The sequence below is a fragment of the Haliotis rubra genome, unplaced genomic scaffold (assembly GCF_003918875.1).
Source record: "Haliotis rubra isolate DU_JTF1 unplaced genomic scaffold, ASM391887v1 Scf95, whole genome shotgun sequence".
NCBI lineage: Eukaryota > Metazoa > Mollusca > Gastropoda > Lepetellida > Haliotidae > Haliotis > Haliotis rubra.
Genome location: NW_025767690.1, coordinates 437,972 through 454,169, shown reverse-complemented (window position 1 = coordinate 454,169; position 16,198 = coordinate 437,972). Strand labels below are relative to the sequence as shown.

Below are 16,198 nucleotides of genomic sequence, written 5' to 3'. Positions count from 1 at the left end.
TTTTTATAAAAAAACGTCACGCGTAAAGAATTTGACCAACCGGAAATCCATGTAAGTCGACATTTATTACCCGGAAACCTGCCTTTACCGAGTAAAGCTAGTTATTGACGCGTGAAACTATTTGCCTGTGTCTACTGAAGACGCTGATATCTTTTGAAGATGTCGGTAGAGATTCCGTATTTGAGTTGAAGAAATTCCCTAAAATGCTGATTTGTTATTATTTAGTTACCTCTTGGACCGCAAGCAAGATGTAAATTTACGTTTTTGTCAAAAGGAATGTGTTTTGCTACTTTCGTTTGTAATTTGACAGGAAATCCACGTTGTAATAGACTTTCTTTGAACTTCATGTGATAAAAAGCACATATTCGTGCATGAAACATTTGATTTCAGTTACTCATTCATACTAAAATTTCAACGCCTTTGAAGTTACTTTAATCGAGAATGAGCAACAGAGAAAGAACATAAATCTCATATTACCGGTACACATTTCTATGGTTTTATATCATTAACATTTCTTTGAATGAACCTGAACGATTTATTCTTTTGTATTCAGTTCACCATTAGTGCGCATAATATTCAGATCCACAAATCCTTATTTTGAAACTATTGTCTATTTGTAATAGCCAAGACTTTGCGTTGTAGATTAAGAAATATCTGCTCTTAAACATAACAAACAGAAAAAAAAGAAAATATTTACATTTGTGAATATGTTTTCACTTGAAAATATTGTTTTTGTGGTTGTGGGGTAACCCGATGGTTAAAGCGTTCGCTCGTCACGCCGAAGACCCGGGTTCGATTCCCCATATGGGTACAATGTGTGAAGTCCATTTCTGGAGTCTCCCGACGCAATATTGCTGGAATATTGTTAAAAGCGGCCTAAAACTAAACTCATTCACTTTGAATTTCAGACCATGAACAAAACTCTTCTTGCTGCCCTGAGGAAGCTCCTTCTGGAACGGTTGGTGGACAAGTCCCTCCCTCTGTCTGTACTGGATGAACTGATTTGTAACTCCTCCGTCATCAACAAACCATATCCCACTGATGGTGAGTACTCGGTCCTTTGACCACTTGCCTCTTTGCCTGAAATGCATCAACCAAGTCCGAGCCTGACCACCGATCCCCTGACCAGTCTCCGGGTTCCTATGAATCGGATGGTGAAGCTCGAATGGTTGAGGACATCTATGTTTGTATTGTGTGTCTGCATTCCGAAAATATAAAAAGACAACACGTTACAAGCTTTGAAGTATTCGTGATTTGACAAAGAGAACCTGTTTGAAAATTCAAACCAAGGCACGCAAGCCCCAACAGATACCGGTACGAAGAGAACCAGAGACCATGCATTAGAGTTCAGACGGCCATGCAGGCTCGAATCTTTGCTGATGACATCAGCATTTCGAATATAAAAGAGAACACATTACAAGCTTTGAAGTATTAATGATTTGATAAAATAGAACCTATTTGCACCTAAGTCGCTTCTAATCCGGTATTATTTTAAAGGTCTTAGGGAGAAGGGGGCGATGTATTATGATACATATGCTGTCAATTAATATGGTCCGTTATCGACAGATGAGAGATAACCTTTTTACCGTCCTCATCACGTAGGATGTAACAAGGGCCAGCTAAAAACATATATGCACTCGTTGACGTCTGAAAGTTGCATGAAGGCTTTGAATGACGCGGATGTGTTGTCCATAAAGAGTGGAGCTCCTTCAAAGTAATGATATAACACGGGGCAGTGGGGTAGTCTAGTGGTTAAAGCGTTGGCTCGTCACGCCGAAGACCCGGGTTCGAATCCCCACATTGGTACAATGAGTGAAGCCCATTTCTGGTGTCCCCAGCCGTGATATTGCAAAAAGCGGCGTAAAACCAAACTCACTCAGTCAGTGATATAACACAGAAGATATTACAAAGAAGGTCAAATACAGCAAACAGTATAATAGATACATTATAGAAGACGGTGTCCATTTTATAAAAGAGTTGATCACAAAAACATTGAACACAGAACCATAAAGATAGTTTATTCGACTTACTCATATTAGATGTAATTCTCTTCTTGACAGTCATTTGTTCGAACACATGAAACAAGGAAGTTTGTTTATTATATATAATGGCACCATTCCTTTTTTAGATGATTGTTAATCTTAATTGATAATTGGCATCTATTATGGTGAAGTATTTCGAGGTATGTCGACTAATGGGGCTTACGCGTTGGCCACTAACATAGCAATTTTAGAAGACACCTCAGCAACTCGCACATGCAATACAGGCAGAGTGGACTACAATGCAGCAACATTAGATGCAGAGGCTAATTTGTTCCATGCCGAGACGATGTCGTGCAGTTCTGAACGTCAATGGTGGTCACACGAGGTACTGACGTCAGCGCCACCAAACGTCTAAATGTGACCCACTAACTAACTTTTCTCGAGCTCTTATCAAACAGTGATACTCTGACATTTCCTATGTGAGATTTCTTTGAATTCCATTTGCTATTCAACTCCATACGATGTATCAAAATACAGAGTAAATTGTAGTTAAACTAAAACACGAAAATATTGCTTCAAATTGATATAAAACGACAATCTTGAATAATAATCGCTCTCAATTACCAGCTTAAACCGCTCTCATTTAGCGCAAAAGGCAAAGCAAAATGGTGATACATTAATATGGATGGATCACTGAAAATCTGTGTAAGATTTAGACTTGTATAATATATAAAACAGAAATTACATCATTCATTTTCAGATGATGTTTCTTCTTAGTTGATAATTGGGCAGTTATTATGTTGAAGTATTTCGAGGTATGTCAGCTAATAGGGCCCACTAACATAATTCAGATACAGAAAAAGCGCTGGCAGCAATTATAGAAGACCGCTATATCATGATTACTGTAATTACATGAGTTCCACTCAAACATCAAATATCAAACAGACCACTTTTTCTTCTGTCTACGAAGCATCTGCAAAATGGATTTGGAAAATTTCAAACATTTACATATTCATTTCTGAAATATGTCCTTTATTTTTGCTAAGTTTATTTTATCTATTTTAAAAAATCATAGGTTTGGGTTATACAGATGGACGTAGAAAATGTATGAAGTGAGTGAGAGAGTTTAGTTGTACGCCTCTTTTAACAATATTCCAGCAATATCACGACGGGGACACCAGATATGTGTTTTAAACATACAGTGTATGAAGGCCAAGCTGGGCATTCTCATCCTAAAGCTGGAATGCTAGATGCTGCCTAAAACAAGATTTAGTTTTACGCCGCTTTCAGCAATATTCCAGCAATATCACGGCGGAGGACACCAGAAATGGGCTTCACACATTGTACCCATGTTGGGAATCGAACCCGGTGTAACAGGCCAAACTATCCCCCTGGCCAAACTTTCCCCGGGGAAACTTTGGCCTTGGACAAACTTTCCCCGTGTAAACTTTAGCCTAGGTCAACCCTCCCCCCCCATAGGCTTAATCCTCCCCGGAGAAAGATTGTCCTCGGCCAAACTTTCCCCACCCTTGAATCAACTTTAAAGGCTACTTGTTTCAAACCCTTGGTCTTATTTCAAACGGGAGAGATTCTGACCAAGCTAGGCTATTTCTTCCCCAACCTTGTTTTCATGTTTATGTTCGTCTTGAAAAAGTCAGAAACGAAAACAAGACATAGCTATTCACGTGAACACATTGATAAGATATTCATGTTGATGTCAAGTCCCATTAACAATTTACAGGTCATCTTCATCTTCATACATAACATGTACATGGTTCACATTTTGTTTCAGTACCCTTCAATAAGGTGATATGAAAAAGAAAAGCAAGCATAGAAGCAAAGATATTATTTCATTACAATTGTTTTATATTATCATTTTCTTATTTTTATATTTCAATAATTTACTTATCCCCACTTACTCCAAAGTGGCTTATCTCAAAATCATTACTATATTCGAAACTTAATACCCAGTTTTACTTGGATGTCCATATGCATTCAAAATTTTATTCCATCACTCATGGCTTTAAACATGGCATCCATGTGAGCGACATCAACTTAACAGTTGGAAGCAGACGTAAACATCAACACAACAACAACAACACAACACAATATCTATACTGAAGAGCAAAAGAAACGCAAGTCTGGCTTTCTATCAAGTTTTTGAATAGAAGACAAACAAAATTATGTTTAATCATTTATTCTATAGAAAACACTGTCAATTTAACAACTAAAAGTTGCTGTTGACATTGAATTGCAATAAGTTCAAATTGATCACAGTCCGTCAAATGGAGATACCCCTGAACGCGAAATGTGACAGTCTCATTAGTAGCGCGTATAGCCCCCTTGAGCTTGCACACAGTCCGTGCAACGTGGCCTCATTGAGTTCACTAGAGTCGGAAAGAATGCCTGAGAAACTGGTTCCGCTCAAACACCAATCTCTATTCCAAGTGTGCAAGTGTGAGTGGCTGTCTACCTGCTGCAATATTCCGTCCAATTTTGTCCCAGAATGTTCAATGGGAGCCATATCCGGGGAAAGAGAGGTTAATGTTGTTCTGAGCCAGATAATCCATCGACACCCTTGCTGTGTGAGGGCTGCAAAGGTCGCTGGCGTTGTTGACGTGCCAAAATTGGCCCCACATATGGCCTTCGGCAGGGGATTCCAGCAGCCCGAAGACGACGCCTAATCGTATCGCTTGGCACTGCTCCCCTTGGCCCAAGAACTAAGGCTGCTGTTACTGTTGCTGCTTGAGTTCGGTTCCTTAGATGAGTGACCCGGATGAACCGATCTTGCGCATGAGTAGTCACTCGTTGCCGTCCGGTACGGGGACGATCAGCAGCAACCCGCTTTGCTGATGACGTTGAGCAAGTCGTGTAATGGTGGTAAGATGATTGTCTAGCTACAGCGGTTGCAGAGCTACCTCCGTGAATCTTTCCAATGGCCATTCCCTTCTGCTCTGTCGTTAGTCTAGGCATCGTTTGTGTGGCGTGTACACCTCCTTGCGTCAATACTGAACTGTTTTTTTTACATAAACCTTTATAAAGGATACCTCAGAGTGAAATGAATGCTTTTCATCCATAACCGTCGATGCACGTGCTAAAATTATGGTTTTGCTGCACTGTTGGTGTGTTTGTGCGAATGGTTCGTATGGACGTCAAATTGCATGACATCATCTGATCTGGGATCATTACGTCACTTTACCATGAACGTTCCATAAACCTGAACGCTTACCTTCATGAGATTTCAGTTTTTCGAAACTTGCGTTTCTTTTGCTGTTCAGTATATATCAAATGCTGTATCATCTATCATTCCAACTATATTGACTTATTCTATATTCAAAAGACATGGTTTGATAAGGGGTATAGTTGGCCCTTGGATATCTGAATCATATTTCATGCACCAAAATTGATTATGGATTAGTAAACAAGCTTATGTGAATGATGTTCAATCATATTTATACATAAATACAACAAATATTAGATAATAAACAGCATGATAAGAGAGCAAGCAACCTGTGTATTTTACATCTTTTTCACCCATCAAATATGCGATTGAATGTTTACATCTTATGGTGGACAGATGAAGAACTAATGCAATGTGTCTTCATGGGAATGGCGGCAGGAGCAGGATGGATTTAGAGATATATGCCGTTCAAACTTGTATGCATTCAAATCACTACACCCAAGTCAGAGGCAAAAATTGACTATTTGGTAAAAATGTGTACCAAGTCAAAACTACTGTCGGTTTATAAGAACAAGGTTGGGGAAGAACCCGGGTAGCGTGACGAGCCAACGCTTTAACCAGAATCTCCCTCCTTTGACATGAGAGAAAGGGTGGGGAAGAAGTGGCCTAGCTATGCCAGAATATTCCCACTTTTCATAGAAAACAGAACAAAATATCCTAGTTTAAAATGGGGGGAAACTTTAGCCTAGCCCAAACTTTCCCCGGGGTAAATATCCTAGGACAAAACCTCCCCGGTGAAAGTTTGGCCTAGGCCTGATTCTCCCCGGGGAAAGTTTAGACTGGGGAAGAAATGGCCTGCTACACCGGGTCTTCGGCGTGACGAGCGAACGCTTTAACCACTAGACTACCTCACCACCCCGAAACAAGATACACTCACCAAAAGACATTCACATGAACATATGACAAAAATATTTATTCCTACTAAACTAAATACGAATAGATCGGTTCAAATTGATATAAAACAACAATGATATTGAATTATCAATCTCAATTATGTGCTGAGACAAATTCCATTGGGCGCAAAAGGAAAAATGGTGATACATTTAGATGGATGGATCTGTGAAAATTTGAGTGAGATTTTGACTTGCATTATCATGTAATGCTTCACAAATTACGTGAAATAATGTTTTGTTAATCTTACAAAATGGGATTTGTATGTACTTTGCAAATAAACATTACCGATATGTACTTCCGAGCAGGCGAGTTTTGTAAATGGATGGGGCGATTTGTAATCACCAGATGTGACATACTGTTACCGTAATGATTATGAATGGTCAGTGCGAGTTGGAGCCAGTGTAATGGAGACTGCAATACAAATGAGTTCATAGCTCAGATAAAGAGCTGAGTGACAGAATCAATATCATTCGATGAATTTTATCCGCAGCAACCAACGCACCACCCACGGGGACGTACTGCCCTACACACACTGTTTTGTTTGGTTGTTGATTAACGCCGCTCTCAGCAAAATTCCAGCTATATGGCGGCGGTCTGTAAATAACTGGACCAGGCAATCCAGTGATCAACAACATGAGCATCGATCTACTCAATTGTGATACAGTGACATTTGTCAACCAAGTCAGCGACATTGACCACCTGATACCATTAATAGCTTCTTACGACAAACATGAGTTGCTGAAGACCAACTGTAACGTGTTGTAAAATAACTGTATAATCGTCCACATGAAGCTGACAGGGTATGACGGAATTGTATGGCACATGGTCTACTAACATACGAGCTACAAGGATCAGTAACAAGTCCCATCGTTTTAAGTAACAAAACAGCAACAAAAGCCATAGCTAGAGTCATAAGACTATATCAGCATGTATACGTCTATATCTAGTCATCTAGTCTATCTGTGAAGATCAGGGCCTAGATTTTCGAAGATCTCTTAGTGCTAAGATAGTCGTAAGTTAATGTTAATGTATGGCACTTACGACTATCTTAGCGCTAAGAGAGCTTCGAAAATCTAGGCCCAGGGCTGGAACTGGTAGTCAGCAACCCATGCTTGTCGTAAGAGGCGAGTAACAAGATCATGTGGTCAGGCTCGCTGTCTTGGTTGACACATGTCATTGTATCCCAATTGCGTACATTGATGCTCATGCTGTTGATCACTGGATTTTCTGGTCCAGATTCGATTAATTACACACCGCCGCCATATAGTTGAACTTTTGCTACGTTAAACAACAAAGAAATAAACAAAGTCATCTGATCCAGAGAATAATTAGAATAACCAATCTCGATTGATACTATGCTAAGATAATATGATTGAGTGAGTGAGTGGGTATGGTTTTACGCTGCTTTTAGCAATATTCCAGCAATATCACGGCTGGGGACACCAGAAATGGGCTTCACACATTGTACCCATGGGGAATCGAACCCGGATCTTCGACGTGACGAGCCAACGCTTTAACCACTAGGCTACCCCACCGCCCCAGGTAATATGAAGGGTCAAAGAATACCATTGATGAAGGTCAAGGCCTTCCAGTGACACAATATCGCATTTTTAAAAATATGTTAATTTTGAATTAACGTATGCAAAAACATTCAGCTGGTCCATAAAACATGTCAAGAAACATGTTCATCGCCTCACAGCGTATCAAAATTTTCAAACACGAACGCCAACCGTTGACAAAAACTTTACTTTTCTTGTGTTGTCAGTATAACGTTACGAGCGCGATGTCAAAGCAATAGAAACTGTTTTTCTCTCAGCTTGTACCTCCTGGCCAAATCTCCCTCTCTTTGCGTAGCCTGATGTCAAAGTGCAATCAAACCCTTAGATGATCAGGTCTGAATTGGGCATACAAAGTTTCAGTGTGCAAGGAAAAAGAAGATTTGATTTTCAATGACCTCCTGGCGTTACAGAAAAAAGTCCGGAAACTAATTTGATTCGCTGCATTTGTTTTCTGCTCTCGTCAGATTAAGCCATTGACTGGCTTATTTCTTTCTCCGTTGTTTGCGTTAAAATATAAAGATTACACGACATTCATCTCTTTTAGGGTTTTTTCAAATGCATTTTTAAATATTTGCATAGTTAACCGTTTGTTGTTCTAATCGTATGCTGTCCGTTATAAAGAAACTTAAATCAAGATGAAAAAACTACCTTCGTCTTTCAACATTTTTTTCAAATGTATTTTAGATATCTGCATAGTTACATGTTCCTTCTTGTCATCGTGACATGTTCGTTATAAGAAACGTAATTCAAGATGAAAAACCTAAACAGGGTCAAGAGCATTTTCAGTAATTCTGGAAATATGCCCCTTTAACCTTGATGTAATGAAGGTTTCTTCCATTTCCTCTGAAGGAACTCAAAGACATTTGTAAAGAGGGCACGGAAATTCATTTTCGGTTCTTCCAAATTACAATAAAGAATCAGATTGTTAAGACATTTGAAACCTCCTCGTTCGTGGAAGTTTTGAAGTTATTGTGAAAAAGGTTGGTCGATCTGAGGCATTATCTGGTACTTCCATGTTGGATTTAGGTTTCAGATAGTTTTAACATCATATGTTACGACATGATCTGTTTGAACTTACCCAAAGCCAGGATGTAATTCTAAGATCAATAAGGAATTGCTTTTTCACAGAGCGTTGTTCAACAAAGCCATGTTAGCTTTAAGATGATCGAAACATCCGACTTGCAGCATAGGTTTATGGAACGGGGTCTTGATTGTTGTAATTGCCAGCAAAATGGAAATTACTTTTGATGGCAGTGAACCATTTTTAATTACTTTCTTCAGAAGGGTGACCTGTCACAACAACTAGAACACCTCTTTAAAATAATTTTGTTGATTACTAAATTGGATGGAAATAAAAGCAGAGATGCAGATAAGATTTCGGTGTATCTGGTAAAGTCATTTGGTTTTTCATGATGATAATGATTATGACGATAATTATTCTGATGATAATGATGAGAGTGAATTAGTAATACGTCCATTTATAGAAAATGTCATTCAGTGAACCTTAAAACAAGGGCGGAGGACTGGAGAGACAGCCAGCAATGGCACTACAGCAAGGTTGTCCTGCCGTAAAATGTATCATGGTTTACGACATTTAAGTTACATCCCTGCATCTGCACGCGTAGAGCATGATTTCGACATATACTTTGTCGATAGCGTACGCAATTCAGGTTGTCGTTCAAAATGATTAGTTGCGTTTTCATATTGGTCGTGATGCCTCCCACAACACCCCCACCTCAACTGATATTTAACTTGATGTCTTATATGATATTTTAATGTAAATGTTTAACAATATAGTTTAAATGTCTTATCTTTGCACTTATAGTGCATTTAACATGTTGCACCATTTGTCAACCGCCTCCGTGGTGTAGTGGTTAGAGCGTCCGCCCGGAGAGCGGAAGGTCGCGGGTTCGATCCCCGAACGCGTCATACCAAAAAGACGTTAAAATATGGTACTTGTTGGTCCCTACCTGGCGCTCGGCATTAATGGGTACAACAAGGACTGGTCGGCTCGGAGTCAGTATAATGTGTCTGAGTGGGGTATTCATGCTTCACTGCGGCATGGTATCTCAGTGGGCTAGCACTATAAAACCAGCTTAAGTCTGGGCTAGTACAAGCAGCCGCACATACACATACACACGCATGCACGTCGTCATATGAGTGAAATATTCTCAAGACGACGTTAAACCCAATTTCACCTCACCTCACCATTTGTCATTGGTGTCTAATAGGCACAAGATGGCCGGGAGATTGTCTTATGAATCACTGAACGAAAATAAATTGTATCGCTAGACACTTGGTTAAATTGTTTTTCTCTCTTGTCTCTGTTTATGAGCCGCTAAACATTCAAATGTGGCATACCCATCGCAACATATTGTTATGGTAATTAGTTAGTTCACATTCACAATCCATGTTGCATAAGTAGTTTACTCGAAGCAAGCACACATTGTAATTGTGCGCGCCTTCACACGAACTCAACAGGAACTGTGAATTTTACAAGAACGAGGTGTATCGTTATTACCAAGTTCAAAATATGATACGTTATATATTTGTTTTCAGGACAGCTATATTGTAACGCCACATTTGACGGTTTGCTGTGTTACAACTACACCCTAGCTGGTGAAAGCGTGTCGGTCCATTGTCCAGACTATCCTGGTTTTGATACTCGCGGTAAGTATAGTCAGTCGACAATGTCCGTGCCGCCGTATCCGGAGTGATGATCTACGACCATCTGTACCCATTACATCCATCACACACGATACCCTTTCACGTTAACATCATCTCGTTATGTCGTTGAATCGGTTTAGAGAATCTGACAGAGGTTTCTCATGAGACACAAATGATGATTAATTATTGACATTCTCCCATAAACAAAATCGTTAGATGTCCAGGCTTATTTCTGTATATTCCTATAAATTCACAGTACAGAACAGAACATAACTTTATTGATTTCAGGCTGCTAAACAACAGCATATGAAGATCGATATACAATTTTACAACACAATTTCAAAATGGCGACAGATTAACACAAAATTATATTTGATATAAATAATTGTTTACAAAGTTTACATAGAAGTCCTATAATCATTCATGGCCATTTTACAAAAAAATACTCAATTTCCTTAAAACACTCAGTTTACAATTCTGCAATTATTCACAAAATTTAACAGTATTTGGATGCTGGTAGTAATACATCTGTAGATATTGTTTACTTTGTACATTAAAATAAGGACATTTTAGTACAGCATGATATCATCACCGGGACTAACATTACAAAAAATACACTTCCTATCATGTAATGAAGTACCATTCCAACGACCTACCTCTACAGGTAGACGATGATTACTACTTCGAAACCAATTTAACCAATGTACACACTGATCCTCTAATCGTTTCCTAATAATACATTCGGAAAATTCACCAGAATGTAAAGGACTCTGTTTTACTGGATCAAACCTCAGGGCTTAAAGAGGTTCTAAGAACTCTCCGCAAAGGTACGTTCCGCCCCACGCCGGTCGGTAATTCCTGTTCATATGCGAAAAGAAACAAATCAGCAAGTGAAAGCACAATTGGTCCCAAGTAACCATACACTACAACAACCAACCACACAATCGGTCACACATTTCCACCGACCAATCATTCATTCAAACAATCAACTATACAATCAACCATGTACACTCTACCAACCAACCATACGATCGGTCACACATTTCCACCGACCAAGCATTCATTCAAACAATCAACTATACAACCAACCACACAATCGATCACACATTTCCACCGACCAATCATTCATTCAAACAACCAACTAAACAATCAACCATGTACATTCTACCAACCAACCATACAATCGGTCACACATTTCCACCGACCAAGCATTCATTCAAGCAACTAACTATACAATCAACCATGAACATTCTACCAACCAACCATACAATCGGTCACACATTTCCCCCTACCAATCATTCATTCAAACAAACAACTATACAATCAACCATGTACATTCTACCAACCAACCATACAATCGATCACACATTTCCACCGACCAATCATTCATTCAAACAAACAACTATACAATCAACCATGTACATTCTACCAACCAACCACACAATCGATCACACATTTCCCCCTTACCAACCATTCATTCAAACAAACAACTATGCAATCAACCATGTACATTCTACCAACCAACCACACAATCGATCACACATTTCCCCCAACCTATCATTTTTCCATTCCAACAAACAACTATGCAATCAAACATACAATAAACCATACATTGCATATGTCAACCAATCATCCAGCTCCACCAAAACCAGACAACCATACGAGTACATTCATTCAAACAACCAACTATACAACCAACTATGCAATCAACCATACCATCGAATCAATCCAATCATATGCAATCAACTATACAATCAATCAACCATTCACCTACCAACACATACACACCACATGAGCGAAGAATGTGTGGATTGTATACTGTTCAAACTATTTCTGTACTTTTCATTTAATTTTAGCGTATTTGAGGGAAATTAACTATGTGATAAGATTGTCTCAATGTCAGTTCTTCCCGTTTACTGTGATAATTGCCAGAAGTTTCAGTTATCTTCGTCATCGCTTTCGTTCTAAACTCTTTTTACAAAATTGCTAATGCGGCTTGAACCAACATGTACTTACTAACTGACTCCCACAACCAACAATACAATCAGCCACACATTCATCAACAAAACCTTCAAACAAAAAGCCATTCAAACAACCTTATAATCAAGCAAAAAACAACATTTAAACAACCAATCATGCAAGCATCTACTCGTTCAAAGAACAAACTATTCAACCAAACCTGCATTCAAACAGCAAACCATCCAACCGATCATACATTCCAACAAAAATAACATTCAGTCAACCATTCATTCAAACAATGAACATAATCAACCATACCTTTAACCAGTCTACCAACAATACAACCAATCAACCAAGCATTGTGTTTCAAGGACTGTATCAAAGTGCTTCTGTACTGAACATCGCCACTGATGATCTCCACAAAGTGCGCCCTATTTCTTCTTCAGATGTAAGATACTTGTCATCAAACCTAAAGTGACTCTTTCTTCAAACAGTGGGCTCCAGGAAATGCCTCTAGCGTATGTCTGATCGTATTCCAGCGCTCGATACTTGAGATGTAATTATATATTGCAGAAGAACTAATCCAGTTATATCCATTCAAGGTGGACTTGTAATAATGTCCTCTGCCTCAGTGTCTTGCTAGAATTCCTGTCTTTTCTTTCTTTCCCGAATCGCTCATAATACATGATATGCCTTGGTGCGTTTGATGCAAGTGTGGCACACGTGTCTAAACTGCTTGCTGCCTGACTCAGAGGGTGTGGGTTCGAATCCCGGATGGGTCTCAACCCAACAAAAGTACTAGAATCTGTACTTTACTAAGAAAGTGTAATCCCCAAAACAACATATGTTACAGTTGATCACTTTCTAAATAGCATTGTGAAATCATGCTGCAAATAGCTTGGTTATTGGTCAGACAAGAACCGATTGTGGGTTCGAATCCCGGTTGACATTAGGTTGGTTTGTTGAATAACGCCGCATTCAGCAATATTCCAGCTGTATGCAGGTTGCCTGTTAATAGTTGTGTCTGAACCAGACAACCCGGTGGTCAACAGCATGAGCATCGATCCACGCAATTGGGAACCGATGACATGTGTCAACCAAGACCTGATCCCGTTACTCGCCTCATACGACAACCATGGGTTACTGAAGACGTATTCTAACCCGGATCTTCATATATGTTTGGTTTGTCATCAGCATGCTTGTGTTTGTGGGTTTAACTAAAGTGGGGATCGTCAAGGAACTGCATCTCTTGTGTTAGCTTCCCTCGTGAATTGGGTGAGTGAGTGAGTTTAGTTTTACGCCGTTTTTAGCAATATTCCAGCAATATCAAGGTGGGGAACACCAGAAATGGGCTTCACACATTGTACCCACGTGGGGTATCGACACAGGGTCTTCGGTGTGATCAGCGAACGGCTTAACCACTAGGCTAACCCACCGTCCCCTCCCTCGTGAAGCTGAAACTAGAGCGATGCTCATGATGTTGATCGCTGGATTATTTACAGATCGCCGGTATTTAGCTGGGATATAACAACAATTAAACAACAAACAAACCACTCTTACAATAGGCGTTAATCATTCGCACACTTCATACATAGAGCTACTGTCGATCATCCTTCGGTACCAATAATCAGTATCTGTTAATAGTGTATGTTTCCAAATAGGAAGTAAGATGATATTCCGAGAAGTATTTCATATCACAGAAGGGTTAAATTCCCCTTTGCTGATTTTATCGCAATTTTCGTGCAACAAATTACTAAATACAAGCACAGCCCGTGGCTTTAATGGTAAAAAAAAATTAAAAACGTTTTAAAGTGGAGTCAGCGTTTTTACGCTTACCTGGTATGAAACCATCTATTGATGCCCTCCAGTTTTAGAAATAATTTCCCTATTTGCTTTTCGTAAGAAGATTAGCAGAAGGATTTCGAAAATATTATTATATAAATTTACAAATATCCTTTAGGCTCTCGGCAAAAACTTTACGATTAAGTTTCCCAAACAATCACAGGGCAATTTGTCTGAAGAGAATACTTACATTCTATCGGGTTTTTTGGCCTGCCAATTACGTGACGAGACTGCTGAAGTTATGTTGAGATGCTAAGAAACAAATTTCCTCAGGCAAAATTGATCTGGCTAAGCACAGTAGGGGAATGTCTATAATAATTTGCTTGTCGTAAGAGGCGACTAACGGGATCGGGTGGCCAGGCTCGCTGACTTGGTTGACACATGTAATTGGTTCCCAATTGTGCAGATCGATGCTCATGCTGTTGATCACTGGGTTGTCTGGTCCGGACTCGATTATTTACAGACCGCCGCCAGTGCGGCGTAAAACTTAACTCACTCACCGTAAATAATCGAGTCTGGACCAGACAATCCAGTGATCAACAGCAACCCTGACCACCCGATGACCCTGATCACGTGTCTGTATCTGGAGTCAGTCAAATTAGCCATTTCTGGCCAAGGTCGGAATAAAATGATGAGGAAACGAAACTTGGCATATATATGCTATGGACCTTCCTGCATAACATACTTAAAGTCCCCTAAAATCCCATTTGAGCTAAATTCACAGTGCCGGTGCAAACATGCAGACCCTCAACGATAATTTTTCTTCTAAAGAAAATCCTGTCTTAAAAACAGAAATGCTCATAAATTATTTATTTATGAATGTTATATCATCCAATTTGACAGATATAATGGATTATAGTACACGTATATAAACATACTTTCAAAAGTAGAAAATAATTATTTACATCACGTGCACATCCCGTTTTGTTCTAAAAATAGATTTCTAGGAAATTGTCACCCTGGGTCTGAATTTTGGCCTGAACAGTTTTGATATGAAGTTTAATTGGTCTTATACAGACATGAATAAATTGCCCTATAATGTATCTACCCAATGGTACCAAATGGTTGGAAGACATATTTCATGTAAACATTTAAATTGAAACTGGCAAAACGCGAAATTTCATTGATTTGCATACCAGCCAGAAAACTGTGTTGCCCCCACCCCCTATCCCCTCGCTTTGTAATGACCAGTACGCATGAGTCTTATCACAATAATATTCAACAAAGTTACTGATAAGTAAACATTTTAATACTTTCATGGCAAATTGAACATTATCTGAAAGCTTTAATATAATAACTATACTTATAATTATCATTTCATTTCCATTGAAAATCGCAACAATTATGAAAGCACTGATACATAACCAACAATTATTTCACAAAAACCCACGAATGGCTGAAACAATTCCCTGAGGCGGTAAACTACCACTTGCTGTTTTCTTCCATAATTGCTCATCAACTATCATCTTCCACTTAAGGTGTCCTAAGATGCATAGCAGTGATCAAGTGTTTGTCAGCGAATAGTTTAACACGAACAGTTAGCAATTAAGTTGAACAGCTCCCATAAGGAATACATATCTTGGTAAGGAATACATATCTTGCCGCAAACTTTTCTCTTCCAAGTAATTTGAGAAAGCCTCTGGTATTACCATTCACTGAAGCAAATGCAGTAACAGTAACATGTTCGCGTCTATGTGGATATTGTCACGGTAGTTGCAGCAAATTCAAACAGCAAATTCAGTATACCTTGCAGAGGAGGATGAAGAAGATCATGAACTACCATCTGATGAAACATCTTATGGATTGTCTTCCAGCGACGCTGATGAGAGTGAAGTTGAAGATGAGCCACAGCCTTCAACTTCCTCCAGACTGACAAGGGAAAGAAACTTATCTTTTTAGATCTTTAATCATACCTGTTTGAAGATGCCCTGTTAAATAATCTGTAAATAGTGTTTGATAGTCTTGGTATTCTGTAGATTATCAGGGTTTTTTAGGTACTGTCAGGTTGAGTTATGATACTTTCTTGCAATTGTGAGTATCCAAGGGCGATAACT

General features: G+C 39.2%; 1 protein-coding gene across 1 annotated transcript in view; it reads left to right on the top strand.

The window, feature by feature from the left end:
* Positions 1-962: 962 nt before the first annotated feature.
* LOC124264901 (calcitonin receptor-like) overlaps positions 963-16,198 on the top strand; it is a gene marked incomplete at its 5' end in the record, with an annotated part of 52,445 nt that continues 37,209 nt past the window's right edge. The window contains 2 exons of the mRNA XM_046699683.1: positions 963-1,044; positions 10,236-10,346. Coding sequence (XP_046555639.1) covers positions 963-1,044; positions 10,236-10,346 — 193 coding nt within the window. The remainder of the gene's footprint in view (positions 1,045-10,235; positions 10,347-16,198) is intronic.